The sequence below is a fragment of the Babylonia areolata genome, chromosome 1, assembly GCF_041734735.1.
Source record: "Babylonia areolata isolate BAREFJ2019XMU chromosome 1, ASM4173473v1, whole genome shotgun sequence".
In the NCBI taxonomy this organism is placed as follows: Eukaryota; Metazoa; Mollusca; class Gastropoda; order Neogastropoda; family Buccinidae; genus Babylonia; species Babylonia areolata.
The window spans coordinates 17,306,269-17,320,976 of record NC_134876.1 but is presented as its reverse complement, the minus strand read 5'-3'; the positions used below and the strand labels follow the sequence as shown (position 1 = coordinate 17,320,976).

The window sequence follows — 14,708 nt, the reverse complement described above, 5'->3', positions numbered from 1 at the left end:
GAAAATCTAATACTGGCAGTGAATCGTTCAGTGCAGCGAACAAAATTACATCTGCTCTGAAACTTCTGGAGAAGAACGCGTCGTGACAGCAACAGCACATTTCTCGCTCGGCTACGTGCGATTTGCAAATCATCCAGAGCCAACCACCCCATCTGAAATTTTCCCCCGGGTGATTTTGTTTACGTCGCCAAATTTCGGTGCATCACGTCATGAGCGTTACTGATGGAATCCATATCTTTAGGGCTGTTGCCCACGGGGTGCTCGCGTCGGCTGCACATCGTTTCTGAAGGCTGGTGAAATCTGCAGTCAGGCGGGGAGCTCGCGCACAAGCAGCAGGCGTCATTTACATTCTGACTGGTTGTTCCTCGCGATAACCTCGCTTTTGCAGCGGGGGAATAGGACAAGCTCTAATCAGGCGTCACGACGCCTGGCGTCATCAGTCTTGATGCCCGGCGTCCGACACTGGCTGCCTGAAAAGCTCGCACACGAGACTCTTCGCAAAACTTGGCGCTTGACGCCTGACGCCCCGTGTGCGATGGGCTTAAATATCCACGGCAGACACGCCTGGCTCTCCTGGCTGAAGCCTTACACGGTGAGAGGTGAATGTACTGAACGCGGAAAGTACTGAAAATGATGGAAGTGATCTTTTAAGAATCTGTCACTCTGCAACTGTCTCTACCTGTCTCGCATGCACACCCCTCCCTTCCCCCTCCCCCACCCCCCACACATGCACGCACACACGCATTCAGGCATGCATGCGCGCACACACGCATACACACAAAGGCATGCTTAGGCTATATACAAGCACACACACACCCACACGCATACGCACGCACACACACACACACACACGCACACACACACACACACACACACACACACACACACACACACACACACACACACACACACACACACAGATGCACACTCATAATTATAAACACACGAAAAACAACAACATTTCTTTGCGTGTACGCTAAAACATGCACGGCTGATTAGCGTGTTAATTATGCTTACAACTTTGCTAGTAATGTATCTTATGACCTGCGCCGAAAGACCCACAGCGACCAGAAAATGTTCTGCGCTGTTTACAGATTGTATTGTATTGTATTTCTCTTTTTATCACAAAAAGATTTATCTGTGTGAAATTCGGGCTGCTCTCCCCAGGGAGAGCGCGTCGCTACACTACTATTTTTTCCTGCGTGCAGTTTTATTTGTTTTTCCTATCGAAGTGGATTTTTCTACATAATTTTGCCAGGAACAACCCTTTTGTTGCCGTGGGTTCTTTTACGTGCGCTAAGTGCATGCTGCACACGGGACCTAGGTTTATCGTTTCATCCGAATGACTAGCGTACAGACCACCACTCAAGGTCTAGTGGAGGGAGAGAAAATATCGGCGGCTGAGCCGTGATTCGAACCAGAGCGCTCAGATTCTCTCGCTTCCTAGGCGGACGCGGTACCTCCAGGCCATCACTCCACATACGCTGACGCTGTCGATGACGTGAAACGAAGCCTCCATCCAGTTAACACGGCATGGACACACGGAAACGCGCAAGCGGGGAAACAGGAAGCTCACGTGGAGTCTCTCTCTCTCTCTCTCTCTCTCTCTCTCTCTCTCTCTTTCTGTGTGTGTGTGTGTGTGTGTGTGTGTGTGTGTGTGTGTGTGTGTGTGTACGTATGCGTGCGTGCGTGTATGTGTGTGTGTATATGTATGTGTGTGTGTGTGTGTGTGCGTGCGTGTACGTGTGTGTGCGTGTGTGTGTGTGTGTGTGTGTGTGTGTGTGTGTGTGTGTGTACGTATGCGTGCGTGCGTGCGTGTATGTGTGTGTGTGTGTGTATGTGTGTGTGTGTGTGTGTGTGTGTGTGTGTGTGTGTGTGTGTGTGTGTGTGCGTGCGTGGGTGTATATGTGTGTGTGTGTGTGTGAGTGTGGAGCTGTTCTGCTTGCGCGAGAGAGGACAGTGCCACCGTCAACAGCTCTGAGAACGGTCATTGTGAGTGAGGAACTGTAGCAGACCACTTGCTAATGCTTCGTCCGCTAAGTTTTTGAGGCAGTTGTTATATTGTCGTCATCAGCTCTAGTCTGCCAGGAATCGTGTGGCAGTTTCAGTTCCATGTGATTCTTTTTGAAAACAATTAATCACGAGTTTTAAAAGCAGTGGGCACCTTTACATCGGACTGAAGAAGAAGTAAGCCGCTTTGCCGCTGTTTGCTTCTTGGGAAGTTCGCAGTAAGTTTGTTTTTTGTTTTTGTTTTTGTTTTACGAAAAGAACAATCGATTCGATATGTTTTAAAGTTATTGTTTTCACACTTTGTCGAAGTATATGTTATTTCTGTGTTTATCAGATTAAATTTCTGTAATGCACAATGAAAACATTGAGAAGTTTAAATGGGCTATTCTCAGTCGTTGTTGAAAAATGGTTCGTTTATTTATTTATTTACTTAGTTATTAATTAATTAATTAATTTGTTTATTTCATTTTTTCTATATCATTTTCCTTCTTCTTTATTAATTCATTCGTTTGCTTGTTTATTTACTTATTTATTCATTGTGAAATTTACAGATTCAAAGTCGAAGACAGGTGTTACCTGTTTCGTTACTTCATTTGTTTACACCACTCCTAATAAGACCTCTAAGTATGACGATTTGAACAGTACACCTGGTGTTTTGAATATGACAAGTTATGACATGTTGTGCCATTGTGATCGCATCTTCTTCTTCTTCTTCTTCTTCTTCTGCGTTCGTGGGCTGCAACTCCCACGTTCACTCGTATGCACACGAGTGGGCTTTTACGTGTATGACCGTTTTTATCCCGCCTATGTAGGCAGCCATACTCCGTTTTCGGGGGTGTGCATACTGGATATGTTCTTGTTTCCATAACCCACCGAACGCTGACATGGATTACAGGATCTTTACCGCGCGTATTTGATCTTCTGCTTGCATATACACACGAAGTGGGTTCAGGCACTAGCGGGTCTGCACATATGTTGACCTGGGAGATCGTAAAAATCTCCACCCTTTACCCACCAGGCGCCGTCACCGTGATTCGAACCCGGGACCCTCAGATTGACAGTCCAACGCTTTAACCACTCGGCTATTGCGCCCGTCATGATCGCATCAAAACAGGTTCACTTCCAGACTCAAGTTCACTTTGTTCTTCGTGGCCATTTGAGAGTGAAGAGAGTTACACATACTTCGAATCAGTTTTCAAGGGCCATCACAATTCATCCTGACGATAATGTTCTCGCGCTGTATTCGTAGGCCTTTTCTTTAAATTCTTGTTATTTTCGCTTTAAATTCTTGATATTTTTGCTTGTTTATTTATTTGTCTACTTCTTTGCTGTGAGTAGGCGTTCTTTCTTGAGTTGATTACACTCTCTCTGTCTCTGTCTCTCTGTCTGTCTGTCTCTCTTTCTTTCTTTCTCTCTCTCCAGCTCTCAGTTTCTCTCTCTCGCTGTCTGTCGAGCTGACTCTCTATATCCGCCTCTCTCATCCTCTGTCTTTGCCTGTCTCTGTCTCTCTGTCTCTGTCTGTCTGTCTCAGTCTCTGTCTCTGTCTCTCTTAGAAATAGGGTTATTATCGTTCTTCTTCTTCTTCGTTCGTGGGCTGTGACTTCCACGTTCACTCGTATGTACACGAGTGGTCTTTTACGTCTCTAGCGGGTGATTTAAATTTGATAGTTCCTTGGAGACAAATGACGATGAGGAGTGCACTAGTAACAGCCTGGATGTAGCACTGTGTGTGTGTGTGTGTGTGTGTGTGTGTGTGTGCGCGCGCGCGCGCGCGCGCGAGCGTGCGAGCATGCGTGTCTGTGCGTGTAGAGGGGGTGACGGGATCGAGATGAGAGGCGTAGTTAGGGTGTATGTGTGGGAGGGTGAGGGGTGTGAGAGGTGAAGGGTGTATGTGTGGGAGGGTGAGGGGTGTGGGAGGTGAAACTGAAACGGTATGAAACACGGACAGAAAACAGAACAGCTCAACATGACACCATTAGCCCAAACAACCTTCAACAGCTTTAGTTTTAGTTTCAAGTCAAAAGCGTCCAGACTGATACATATAAGTTACATCGCTCCTGTGGAAGAAAAAAACAACAACAAAACACACAGCATGCAAGTATAAGAATCATCTCTCCCTCCCTCTCTCCTCTCTCTCTCCCTCCCTCTCTCCTCTCTCCCTCCCTGTCCCTCCCTCTCTCTCCCTCCCTCTCTCTCTCCCTCCCTCTCCCTCCTCTCTCTCCGCCTCTCCCTCCCCCCTCTCTCTCTCCCCCTCTCTCTCTCCCTCCCTCTCTCCCTCCCTGTCCCTCCCTCTCTCTCCCTCCCTCTCTCTCTCCCTCCCTCCCTCTCCCTCTCTCTCTCTCCCTCCCTCTCCCTCCTCTCTCTCCGCCTCTCCCTTCCCCCCTCTCTCTCTCTCTCTCATCTTTTGAAAAAAAAAATCTTATGGAACACTGTAAGCTATGTTTTTTTGTGGGTTTTTTTTATTATTAAGCTTGGAGTTCTTCGGCCACTGAGACAGACTCTCAACCCTGAACCAAGCACGTGCAACAGACAGGATTCCTGCAAGAGACGAGGGAGAGAGAGAGAGAGGAAGGGGAACTTTTTACAGGCAGCTAGGTCCCAGTCGAAGCCTGAACAACAACAACAACAACAACAACTCGCTAGACAATACTGGCATACCTTAGAAAATTAGCCAGCTGGACATATTTTTTCTCATTTACCCAAGGATATTACCATCTGACCCCAACCCTAAAGAAGGCCAATATTTTTCTAGTTTCCAGGGATATTAACACCCAATCCCAGCCCCCGACCCCATCCCCAAAAAAAGGAGAAAGAAACAAAGAAAAAACAATTGGTCGCATGGACATTTTCCAGCGACACAGCCCAGACATTACAAGCCATTCGAAGCTTACCGGATGTACAGACAGGCTGGTCAGAGCAGTTCACAGTGGTTGAAACAGCAGCAGCAACAACAGCATCAGTAGAAGCAGCGGCAACAGCTACTGAAGCAGCAGCCAGTAGTATAGTAGCAGCAGTAACAAGAATAACAAAGACAGCAACAACAACAACAACACCGGCAACAGGAACAACAAAACAACAGCAACAGTAGAAGCAACGCCAGCAACAACAACGGTAGATTCAACAACAGCAGCAGCGACAGCAACAGTAGAAGCAACAACAAACAGCAACAAAATAGCAGCCACATCAGGTTGTGGACAACAGCAGCAGCAACAACAACAACAACAACAACGGCAGTATCAACAGTACAGCAGCAACAACAGCAGCAGCAGCGACAGCAACAGTAGAAGCAACAACAACAACAGGAACAACATAGCAGGCACATCAAGTTGTGAACAACAGCAGCAGCAGCAGCAACAACAACAACAGCAGCAGCAGCGCCAACAAAAACAGCACCAGCATCAACAACAACAACAGCAGCAGAAGCAATAACAACAGTAATACGCAAAATCAGCAGCAGCAACAACAACATCAACAGCAGAAGCAACAACAACAGTAGAAGCGACAAGGACAACAACAAGAAGAACATCAGCAACAACAGGGTGTGGAGATGACAACAGTCCAGTCAGCCTCACCAGCAGCAGCATGGTGGCAGTAGATCTGGGATCTGGCGTCCACTCCCACCGGTGTCCAGCGAGCGGGTTGCACGTGCTTCCAGTGGCAGTGACAGTGGTGGTGGTGGCGGTGGCTGAGGTGAGAGGGAAGATGCGTGCTGTGTGGTGGCCGGTGCTGACCGCTCGGACGTGGACGTTGACCGCTCTGCTGTCCCTGCATCTGCTGCTGCCAGGTGAGTACAGTGCTTGTTGCTGGTGCTGGTGCTGGTGGTGGTCTTTGGGTTTGGTTTTGCTTCTGTTTTTGTTGGTGTTCCTTCGTTTTCTGTCTTCCTTTGTTGCTTCTTCTTCTTCTTTCGTGCGCTGCAACTCCAACGTTTAAACCGTATGTTTACGAGTGGGCTTTTACGTGTATGACTGTTTTTACCCCGTCATGTAGGCAGCCATACTCCGTTTTCGGGGGTGTGCATGTTGGGTGTGTTCTTGTATCCATAACCCACCGAACGCTGACATGGATTACAGGATCTTTAACGTGCGTATTTGATCTTCTGTTTGCGTATACGCACCAAGGGGGTTCAGGCACTAGCAGGTCTGCACCTGGGAGATTGGAAAAATCTCCACCATTCACCCAGTAGGCACCGTTACCGAGATTCGAACCCGTGACGCTCATATTGAAAGTCCAGCTTGTTTGTTTCTATCTCTCTTTCTTTCTTTTATTTTCTCTTAAATCAGTGATTAGATGGTGTGGCTTGTTTGGTCGTAAATGTTCTTTCTTTATTTCCTTATTTGATTTTTGTTTGTTTGTTCCTTTGTTCCTTTCGTTCCTTGCTTTCTTTCTGCCTTATTTGCCTGTCTTTCTGTCTTTCCTTTCTCCTGCTTTCACACTGGTCCATTGTGGCTTAAAAAAAAGAAGAAAAAAAAGGATTCTTCAGTGTGTTCATTTACCGCGTAATTTGCATGTTGTTTTTGCTTTGTTTGTTTGTTTCTCATTGTTTGCCTGTCTTTCTATCTTTCCTTTCTCCTGCTTTCACATCGGTCCATTGTGGCTTTAAAAAAATATTCTTCATGGTGTTCATTTACCACGTAATCTGAATCTTGTTTTTTCTTCTTCTTTTTTCTCTTTCTTTCTCATTGTTTGCCTGTCTTTCTATCTTTCCTTTCTCCTGCTTTCACATCGGTCCATTGTGGCTTTAAAAAAAAGATTCTTCATTGTGTTCGTTTACCACGTAATCTGCACCACCTCGTTCTTGCATTCTTTCTTCCTTTCTTCCTTTATTTCTTTCTGATTATTTGTCTGTCTTTCTGTCTTTCCTTTCTCCTGCTTTCACATCGGTCCATTGTGGCTTAAAAAGAAAAAAAAAGAAAAAAAGAGATTCTTCAATGTGTTCATTTACCACGTAATTGGCTTCTTGTTTTTGCTTTGTTTGTTTGTTTCATTTATTCTTTCTTTAGTTCATTCTTTGCCTGTATTTCAACCTTTCTCCTGCTTTCACATCGGTCCATTGTGGCTTTAAAGAAAAGGGATTCTACATTGTGTTCATTTACCACGTAATCTGAATCTTCTTTTTTTTTCCTTTTTCTTTCTTTCTTTCTTTCTTTCTCGTTGTTTGCCTATCTTTCTGTCCTCCTCTTCTCCTGCTTTCACATCGGTTTATTGTGGCTTTAAAATAAAGAGAAAAACAGATTTTTCATTGTGTTCATTTACCACGAAGTATGCATCTCGTTCTTGTTTTCATTCTTTCTTCCCTCCTTTCTCTCTATTCTTGTTTGTTTCTTGAGTCAGTGCACATGTGGTGGTGCTTGTTTGGTTATAAATATTCTTTCTTTCTTCTTTCTTTTTTGTTTGTTAGTTTGTTCCTTTCTTTCTTTCTTTCTTTCCTTGTTTTCTTTCTCATTATTTGCCTGTCTTTCTGTCTTTCTGCTTTCACATCGGTCCACTGTAGAAAAAAAAAGAAAGAAAGAAAAGTTTGTCTGTCTTTCTATCTTTCCTTTCTCCTGCTTTCACATCGGTCCATTGTGGTTAAAAGAAAAGATTCTTCATTGTGTTCATTTGCCACGTAATCTGAATCTTGTTCTTTCTTTCATTCTTTCTTTCTCATTGTTTGCCTGTCTTTCTATCTTTCCTTTCTCCTGCTTTCACATCGGTCCATTAGGGCTAAAAAAATTCTTCATTGTGTTCATTTACCACGTAATCTGAATCTTTTTTTTTTCTTTCTTTCTTTCTTTCTTTCTCATTGTTTGCCTGTCTTCCAACCTTTCCTTTCTCCTGCTTTCACATCGGTCCATTGTGGCTTAAAAAAGGATTCTTCATTGTGTTCATTTACCACGTAATCTGAATCTCGTTCTTGCATTCTCTCTTCCTTCCTTTCTTTCTTTCTTTCTCACTGTTGGCCTGTCTTTCTGTCATCCCTTTCTCATGCTTTCACATCGGTCCGTTGTGGGCTTTTACCAGGTAATCTGCATCACTCCTTTTTCTTTCTCTTTTTCTTCGCCCCTGAGGCGGGTTGGGAGAAAATAGCATATGCACTGCTGTTTTCGCTATCCCGCGGAAATGATACATCGTTTTGTTTCGTTCAGTTTTCATCTCGTTTTCTTTCACTGTTGCTTCATTCTGTCTCTGTCTCTGTCTCTGTCTGTCTCTACCGCGGATGCACGCTCGCGTATGTATGCATGTATGTGTATTAAAGTGTTTTTTGTTTGTTTGTTTGTGCATGTGTGTGTGTGTGAGGGGGGGGGGGTAGTGTGTGTGTGTGAGGGGGGTGTAGTGTGGATAAATGTGTAAATTTGTGTGTGGGCCGATGGTCTTCGCAATTAAAACATCTGTGTGTGTGTGTGTGTGTGTGTGCGCGCGCGTGCGAGCGCGCGCGCGCGCGTGTGTGACTGACTCTGTCTCTCTGTCTTACCATTTCTGTCTCGGGTCTCTCGCTGTCTCTGTCTGTCTGTCACTCTCTCTCTCTCTCTCTCTCTCTCTCTCTCTCTCTCTCTCTCTGTCTCTCCGTCTCACTCTCCCTTTCTCGATCTCGCGCTCTCTGTATGTATGTCTGTCTGTCTGTCAAGCTGGCACCAAAGTCGGTGATGATTCCGGAACAGGAAATCAATAATCTGTTCCCTCCCACAGCTAATCCCAGACAGCCGCGCTACTTGATTCACACACGGGCAAAAATTAATAAGCACCGTGGCGATTTCTTGGTGGACCAGTATGGGATTACGTGGTGCTCAGAAGAGATGTCATGTCTGGCCAGGATCGCCACGTGAACACTGCCAGCAGCACGATGGGTTTTCTTCTTTTCACGTACCTTATTTTCCGTTCGTTTTGTCTCTCCTTCTATCTCTTGCCTTTGTCTTTCTCTGCCCGTCTGTTTGTTTGTCTCTGTCTCTGCTCTGTTTGTCTGTCTGTCTGTCTCCCCCTTTCTGTCCATTTCTATTTCCTGTTTCCTGTCTTTTTTTCTAGGTATCTGTCTCATTCACTCTCTGTCTGTTTGTCGCGTCGGTCTGTGTCAGCCTCTTTCCCCCGTCTCTTTCTCCCCCTGTCTCTCCCTCTCTCTGTGTTATTTTCTGTATGTTTTCCCCGTCTCTGTCTCTCTCTCTTTCTAGCTCTCTGTCTGTCTGTCTCTCCCGTCTCAGTTGCGTCTTAATTTTTTGTTTTGTTTTTAGTTTCAAAGGATCCGTGGTGCTTGTTTAATTCTTGGTTTGAATCAACAGTTATGTTTTGGCCCCTCTTCATATGGGTCTAAGAGATTAAATGAATAAAACATCTGAATCTGAATCTCTCTCCCGTCTCCATTCTTTCTCTGTCTCTCTTTGTCTTTTAGTGTCTCTCTTCCCTTCTCTGTCTGTCTGTCTGTCTGTCTGTCTCTCTTTCTAGCTCTATGTCTGTCTATCTCCAGGTCACATTCACACAACTGGAACTCACACGACAGGTACACTGGCACACAATGCTCACACTCTGACTTTGCTCCATCCCAGGGATAATCAACAGGACAAATCAAAGACACCGCCTTCTTGTCAGTACGCAAGTCAAAGAAAAAACAAAACAAAACGGGTCATTTTTCCCTCCAGGGATGAATCAATATCATATCAATGCTCTTCATTCCTGGGAGACCACAACCACAAATGTTCCATTCCCCCTTTCACTTTTCAGCTTATGCTCATTAACAATGAACAATGTTAATAAATCTTCACATATAAAATTCCATTCGTGTCTTGCGTCGACATTCGGTGCATCCAAGTATTTCTTGGTGGGCGTCTAATCGGCCGAATGCCTTCATTCCAAACTAGGCGCTGAGGATCCAGTGACATCATTAAAACCTAGTTAATTGACAGAGAGGAGACGTATTACTTGTATTGCATAACTCTTTTTATCACAACAGATTTCTCTGTGTGAAATTCGGACTGCTCTCCCCATGGAGAGCGCGTCGCTACACTGAGAACGCCACACCTTTTTTTTGTTGTTGTATTTTTTCCTGCCTGCAGTTTTTTATGTTTTCCTGTCGAAGTGGATGTTTCTACAGAATTTTGCCAGGGACAACCCTTTTGTTGCCGTGGGTTCTTTTACGTGCGCTAAGTGCCTGTACATATACTTTCACCTTGTCTAATTCTCGGCGTATCTAACCAGTGTTCTCGAAAGTGAATTATAAAGAATTTTTTTTAAATAGAAATTTGTGAAACTCAGGACAATATCCACATTTTCCCCACAAGACGGAATGAGTAGTGTTCACAGAAAGGTGTGGACGTTCACTCCGCCAGTCACACAGAGGAGTGGAAGGGAACAAATGTGGATGTAGCCAAATTCAGAGGAAACGACTGCAACGAAAACTCGAGGAGAACACTGAAATTACCACCACTTCAACATCAGATTTCCTACACCATGACAGTCTCACATCAAAGACTTACATTCTGTCTCAGAATGTCACGTGTTTCACACTAGAGACCCCAAGGTATCTTTATCAGAATGTCACGTGTTTCACACTAGAGACCCCAAGGTATCTTTATCAGAATGTCACGTGTTTCACACTAGAGACCCCAAGGTATCTTTATCAGAATGTCACGTGTTTCACACTAGAGACCCCTAGGTATCTTTATCAGAACGTCACGTGTTTCACACTAGAGACCCCTAGGTATCTTTATCAGAATGTCACGTGTTTCACACTAGAGACCCCAAGGTATCTTTATCAGAATGTCACGTGTTTCACACTAGAGACCCCAAGGTATCTTTATCAGAATGTCACGTGTTTCACACTAGAGACCCCAAGGTATCTTTATCAGAATGTCACGTGTTTCACACTAGAGACCCCAAGGTATCTTTATCAGAATGTCACGTGTTTCACACTAGAGACCCCAAGGTATCTTTATCAGAATGTCACGTGTTTCACACTAGAGACCCCTAGGTATCTTTATCAGAACGTCACGTGTTTCACACTAGAGACCCCAAGGTATCTTTATCAGAATGTCACGTGTTTCACACTAGAGACCCCAAGGTATCTTTATCAGAATGTCACGTGTTTCACACTAGAGACCCCTAGGTATCTTTATCAGAACGTCACGTGTTTCACACTAGAGACCCCTAGGTATCTTTATCAGAACGTCACGTGTTTCACACTAGAGACCCCAAGGTATCTTTATCAGAATGTCACGTGTTTCACACTAGAGACCCCAAGGTATCTTTATCAGAATATCACGTGTTTCACACTAGAGACCCCAAGGTATCTTTATCAGAATGTCACGTGTTTCACACTAGAGACCCCAAGGTATCTTTATCAGAATATCACGTGTTTCACACTAGAGACCCCTAGGTATCTTTATCAGAATGTCACGTGTTTCACACTAGAGACCCCAAGGTATCTTTATCAGAATATCACGTGTTTCACACTAGAGACCCCTAGGTATCTTTATCAGAATGTCACGTGTTTCACACTAGAGACCCCAAGGTATCTTTATCAGAATGTCACGTGTTTCACACTAGAGACCCCAAGGTATCTTTATCAGAATGTCACGTGTTTCACACTAGAGACCCCAAGGTATCTTTATCAGAATGTCACGTGTTTCACACTAGAGACCCCAAGGTATCTTTATCAGCATGTCAGCATCCCCGCGCATGGTCTCCCCATTGCAATGGGAAATCATTGACAGCTTAGTCTTTTGTGAAGGACCATGACTCTCAAACTAGGAGGCAAAATTACGCTGGCTCTTAGTGCTGCAGCCTTGTGGGGGTAGTTGGCCTTTGGGAACCATGCCCAACGCCGACTGTCCTAAAACCCTCTTGGCCGAGAGAGTGGGGTTGTGACCTGGGTAAGACACTCTCCACTATAATCAACTTCTAGCCCAGGTAGTCGAACAGCTGTCGCTGCTCTGCTGTTCTTATGGTCATAGTCGGACACAAATGACTATCATACAACTTCCCCGTGCGCCTCGAGTGGAATGACAATGATTTTAGTGCACTTCACAAGAGAACAGCTAAACAAAAGAAGAAAATAAAGGTAGGAATACAAGGAAAAAAAAAAAAAGACGGGGGGCCGGGGGGGGGGGGGGGGGGGGGGACCAGGAAGGCAGTGAGCCACTGCAAGCAAAAGCTGATTGAACCGACTGTCGTGAATATCAGATGTCACACTCACATAATAAAAAAAAAAAAAAAAATCAAAACAAACAAACAAACAAAACAAAAAAAAACAAAAAACAAAAAAAACCAAGCAAAGTTCATCCTCTGAGGAAGTCGTAAACATATTACGTTTCAGAACTTCTAGAAAGAGCACAGTGGATTTTGTGTGCGCAACTGAGCTCTCTCTCTCTCTCTCTCTCTCTCTTTCTCTCTCTTTCTGCTCTGTCTGTCTGTCTGTCTGTCTCTGTCTGCCTCTCTCTTTCTCTCTGCCTCTGTCTGTCTGTCTGTCTGTCTGTCTGTCTCCCGTGTCCGCTTCAGCTTCGCGGACGTAATGGAAAAGTTGAATGGGATTGACATTGCTTTGAACGGTAAGCTGGACAAAATGGAAGGCGACATAAACGGTAAACTTGATAGAATGGAAGGAGATATGAGAGACATTAAAGAGAACTTTTGTGTGCTGGATGAAGAGGTGGCCACTTTGAGACAGGAAATTAGAACTTTACGTGAAGAAAATGAACAGTCAAAGAAATGCAATGATGTGCTAAGGAGTTTCAGTTTCAGTTTCAGTAGCTCAAGGAGGCGTCACTGCGTTCGGACACATCCACATACGCTACACCACATCTGCCAAGCAGATGCCTGACCAGCAGCGTAACCCAACGCGCTTAGTCAGGCCTTGAGAAAATATTTTTTTTTAAATAATAAAAAATAAGGGGTGATCAAATAATAGATAAATACATAAAAAATAACTACTATCACTACTAATAATATGTATAAGGCGCAAAAACATGATGAAGTCAACTATAAGCGTACAAAAATAAATAAACAAATGAATATAATATAAAAAAAACAACAACAAAAAAACGTAATAGTAATAGTGCTGAGGAACAAAGTGGAGAGCTTGGAGAAACAAATGGACGATATTGAGGGTCGGTCGAAAAGGAATACTTTGTTGTTTTATTGACTGGACAGGGAGGTGGGTGAGACGAATGAAACTTGTGAGGCACGCCTCACTGACCAGCTTGATCTGACCGACAGTGTTGATTTTGACCGCGTCCACCGCATCAGTTCTAAGCCTAATTCCCCACTCATTGCACGATGCACATATTATAAGGACAAGGTAAAAATCCTCAAAGCTAAAAACAAACTTAAGGGAACCAACATTTTCATTGGGGAGGACTTTTCTAAGGGGATCAGGGAAATAAGGAAAACACTGTCAAAGTTTATGCAAGAATAGAGAAAGATGGGTCACAAGGTGTCAATGGTGTACGATCATCTCATTGTTGACAGTAAAAAGTACTTTATATCAGAGGGAGGAGATGCTATACTGTCAGTCTGTACCCACCATGTGTGTACAACACCTTGCCCTGTCTGTTCTCTCCCTACACCCCTGTCAGTCTGTGCCCACCATGTCTGTACAACACCTTGCCCTGTCTGTTCTAACCTCACCCCTGTCAGTCTGTGCCCAGTATGTCTGTACAACACCTTGCCCTGTCTGTTCTAACCTCACCCCTGTCAGTCTGTGCCCACCACCTCTGTACAACACCTTGTCCTGTCTGTTCTACACCCCCAACCTGTCAGTCTGTGCCCACCATGTCTGTACAACACCTTGTCCTGTCTGTTCTAAACCCCCACCCTGTCAGTCTGTGCCCACCATGTCTGTACAACACCTTGCCCTGTCTGTTATACACCCCTGTCAGTCTGTGCCCGCCATGTCTGTACAACACCTTGTCCTGTCTGTTCTAAACCCCCACCCTGTCAGTCTGTGCCCACCATGTCTGTACAACACCTTGCCCTGTCTGTTATACACCCCCAACCTGTCAATCTGTGCCCAGTATGTCTGTACAACACCTTGTCCTGTCTGTTCTACACCCCATGTCAGTCTGTGCCCACCATGTCTGTACAACACCTTGCCCTGTCTGTTCTCTCCCTACACCCCTGTCAGTCTGTGCCCACCATGTCTGTACAACACCTTGCCCTGTCTGTTCTAAACCTCACCCCTGTCAATCTGTGCCCACCATGTCTGTACAACACCTTGTCCTGTCTGTTCTACACCCCCACCCCTGTCAGTCTGTGCCCACCATGTCTGTACAACACCTTGCCCTGTCTGTTCTACCCCCCACCCCTGTCAGTCTGTGCCCACCATGTCTGTACAACACCTTGCCCTGTCTGTTCTGTCCCTACACCCCTGTCAGTCTGTGCCCACCATGTCTGTACAACACCTTGCCCTGTCTGTTCTACACCCCCACCCTGTCAGTCTGTGCCCATCATGTCTGTACAACACCTTGCCCTGTCTGTTCTACCCCCACCCCTGTCAGTCTGTGCCCACCATGTCTGTACAACACCTTGCCCTGTCTGTTCTAAACCCCACCCCTGTCAGTCTGTGCCCACCATGTCTGTACAACACCTTGCCCTGTCTGTTCTACCCCCACCCCTGTCAGTCTGTGCCCACCATGTCTGTACAACACCTTGCCCTGTCTGTTCTCTTCACCCCTGTCAGTCTGTGCCCACCATGTCTGTTCAACACCTTGCCCTGTCTGTTCTACCCCCACCCTGTC

The 14,708-nt window shown here is 45.2% G+C and overlaps 1 protein-coding gene across 2 annotated transcripts in view; it reads left to right on the top strand.

The window, feature by feature from the left end:
• The first annotated feature begins 1,849 nt into the window (after positions 1-1,849).
• Positions 1,850-14,708, top strand: part of LOC143291335 (uncharacterized) — an 85,390-nt gene continuing 72,531 nt past the window's right edge. For both annotated transcript variants that reach the window (XM_076601200.1, XM_076601201.1), the window contains exons 1-2: positions 1,850-2,228; positions 4,481-5,794. In XM_076601200.1, the coding sequence (XP_076457315.1) occupies positions 5,593-5,794 (202 nt within the window). In that variant the 5' untranslated portion in view covers positions 1,850-2,228; positions 4,481-5,592. The remainder of the gene's footprint in view (positions 2,229-4,480; positions 5,795-14,708) is intronic.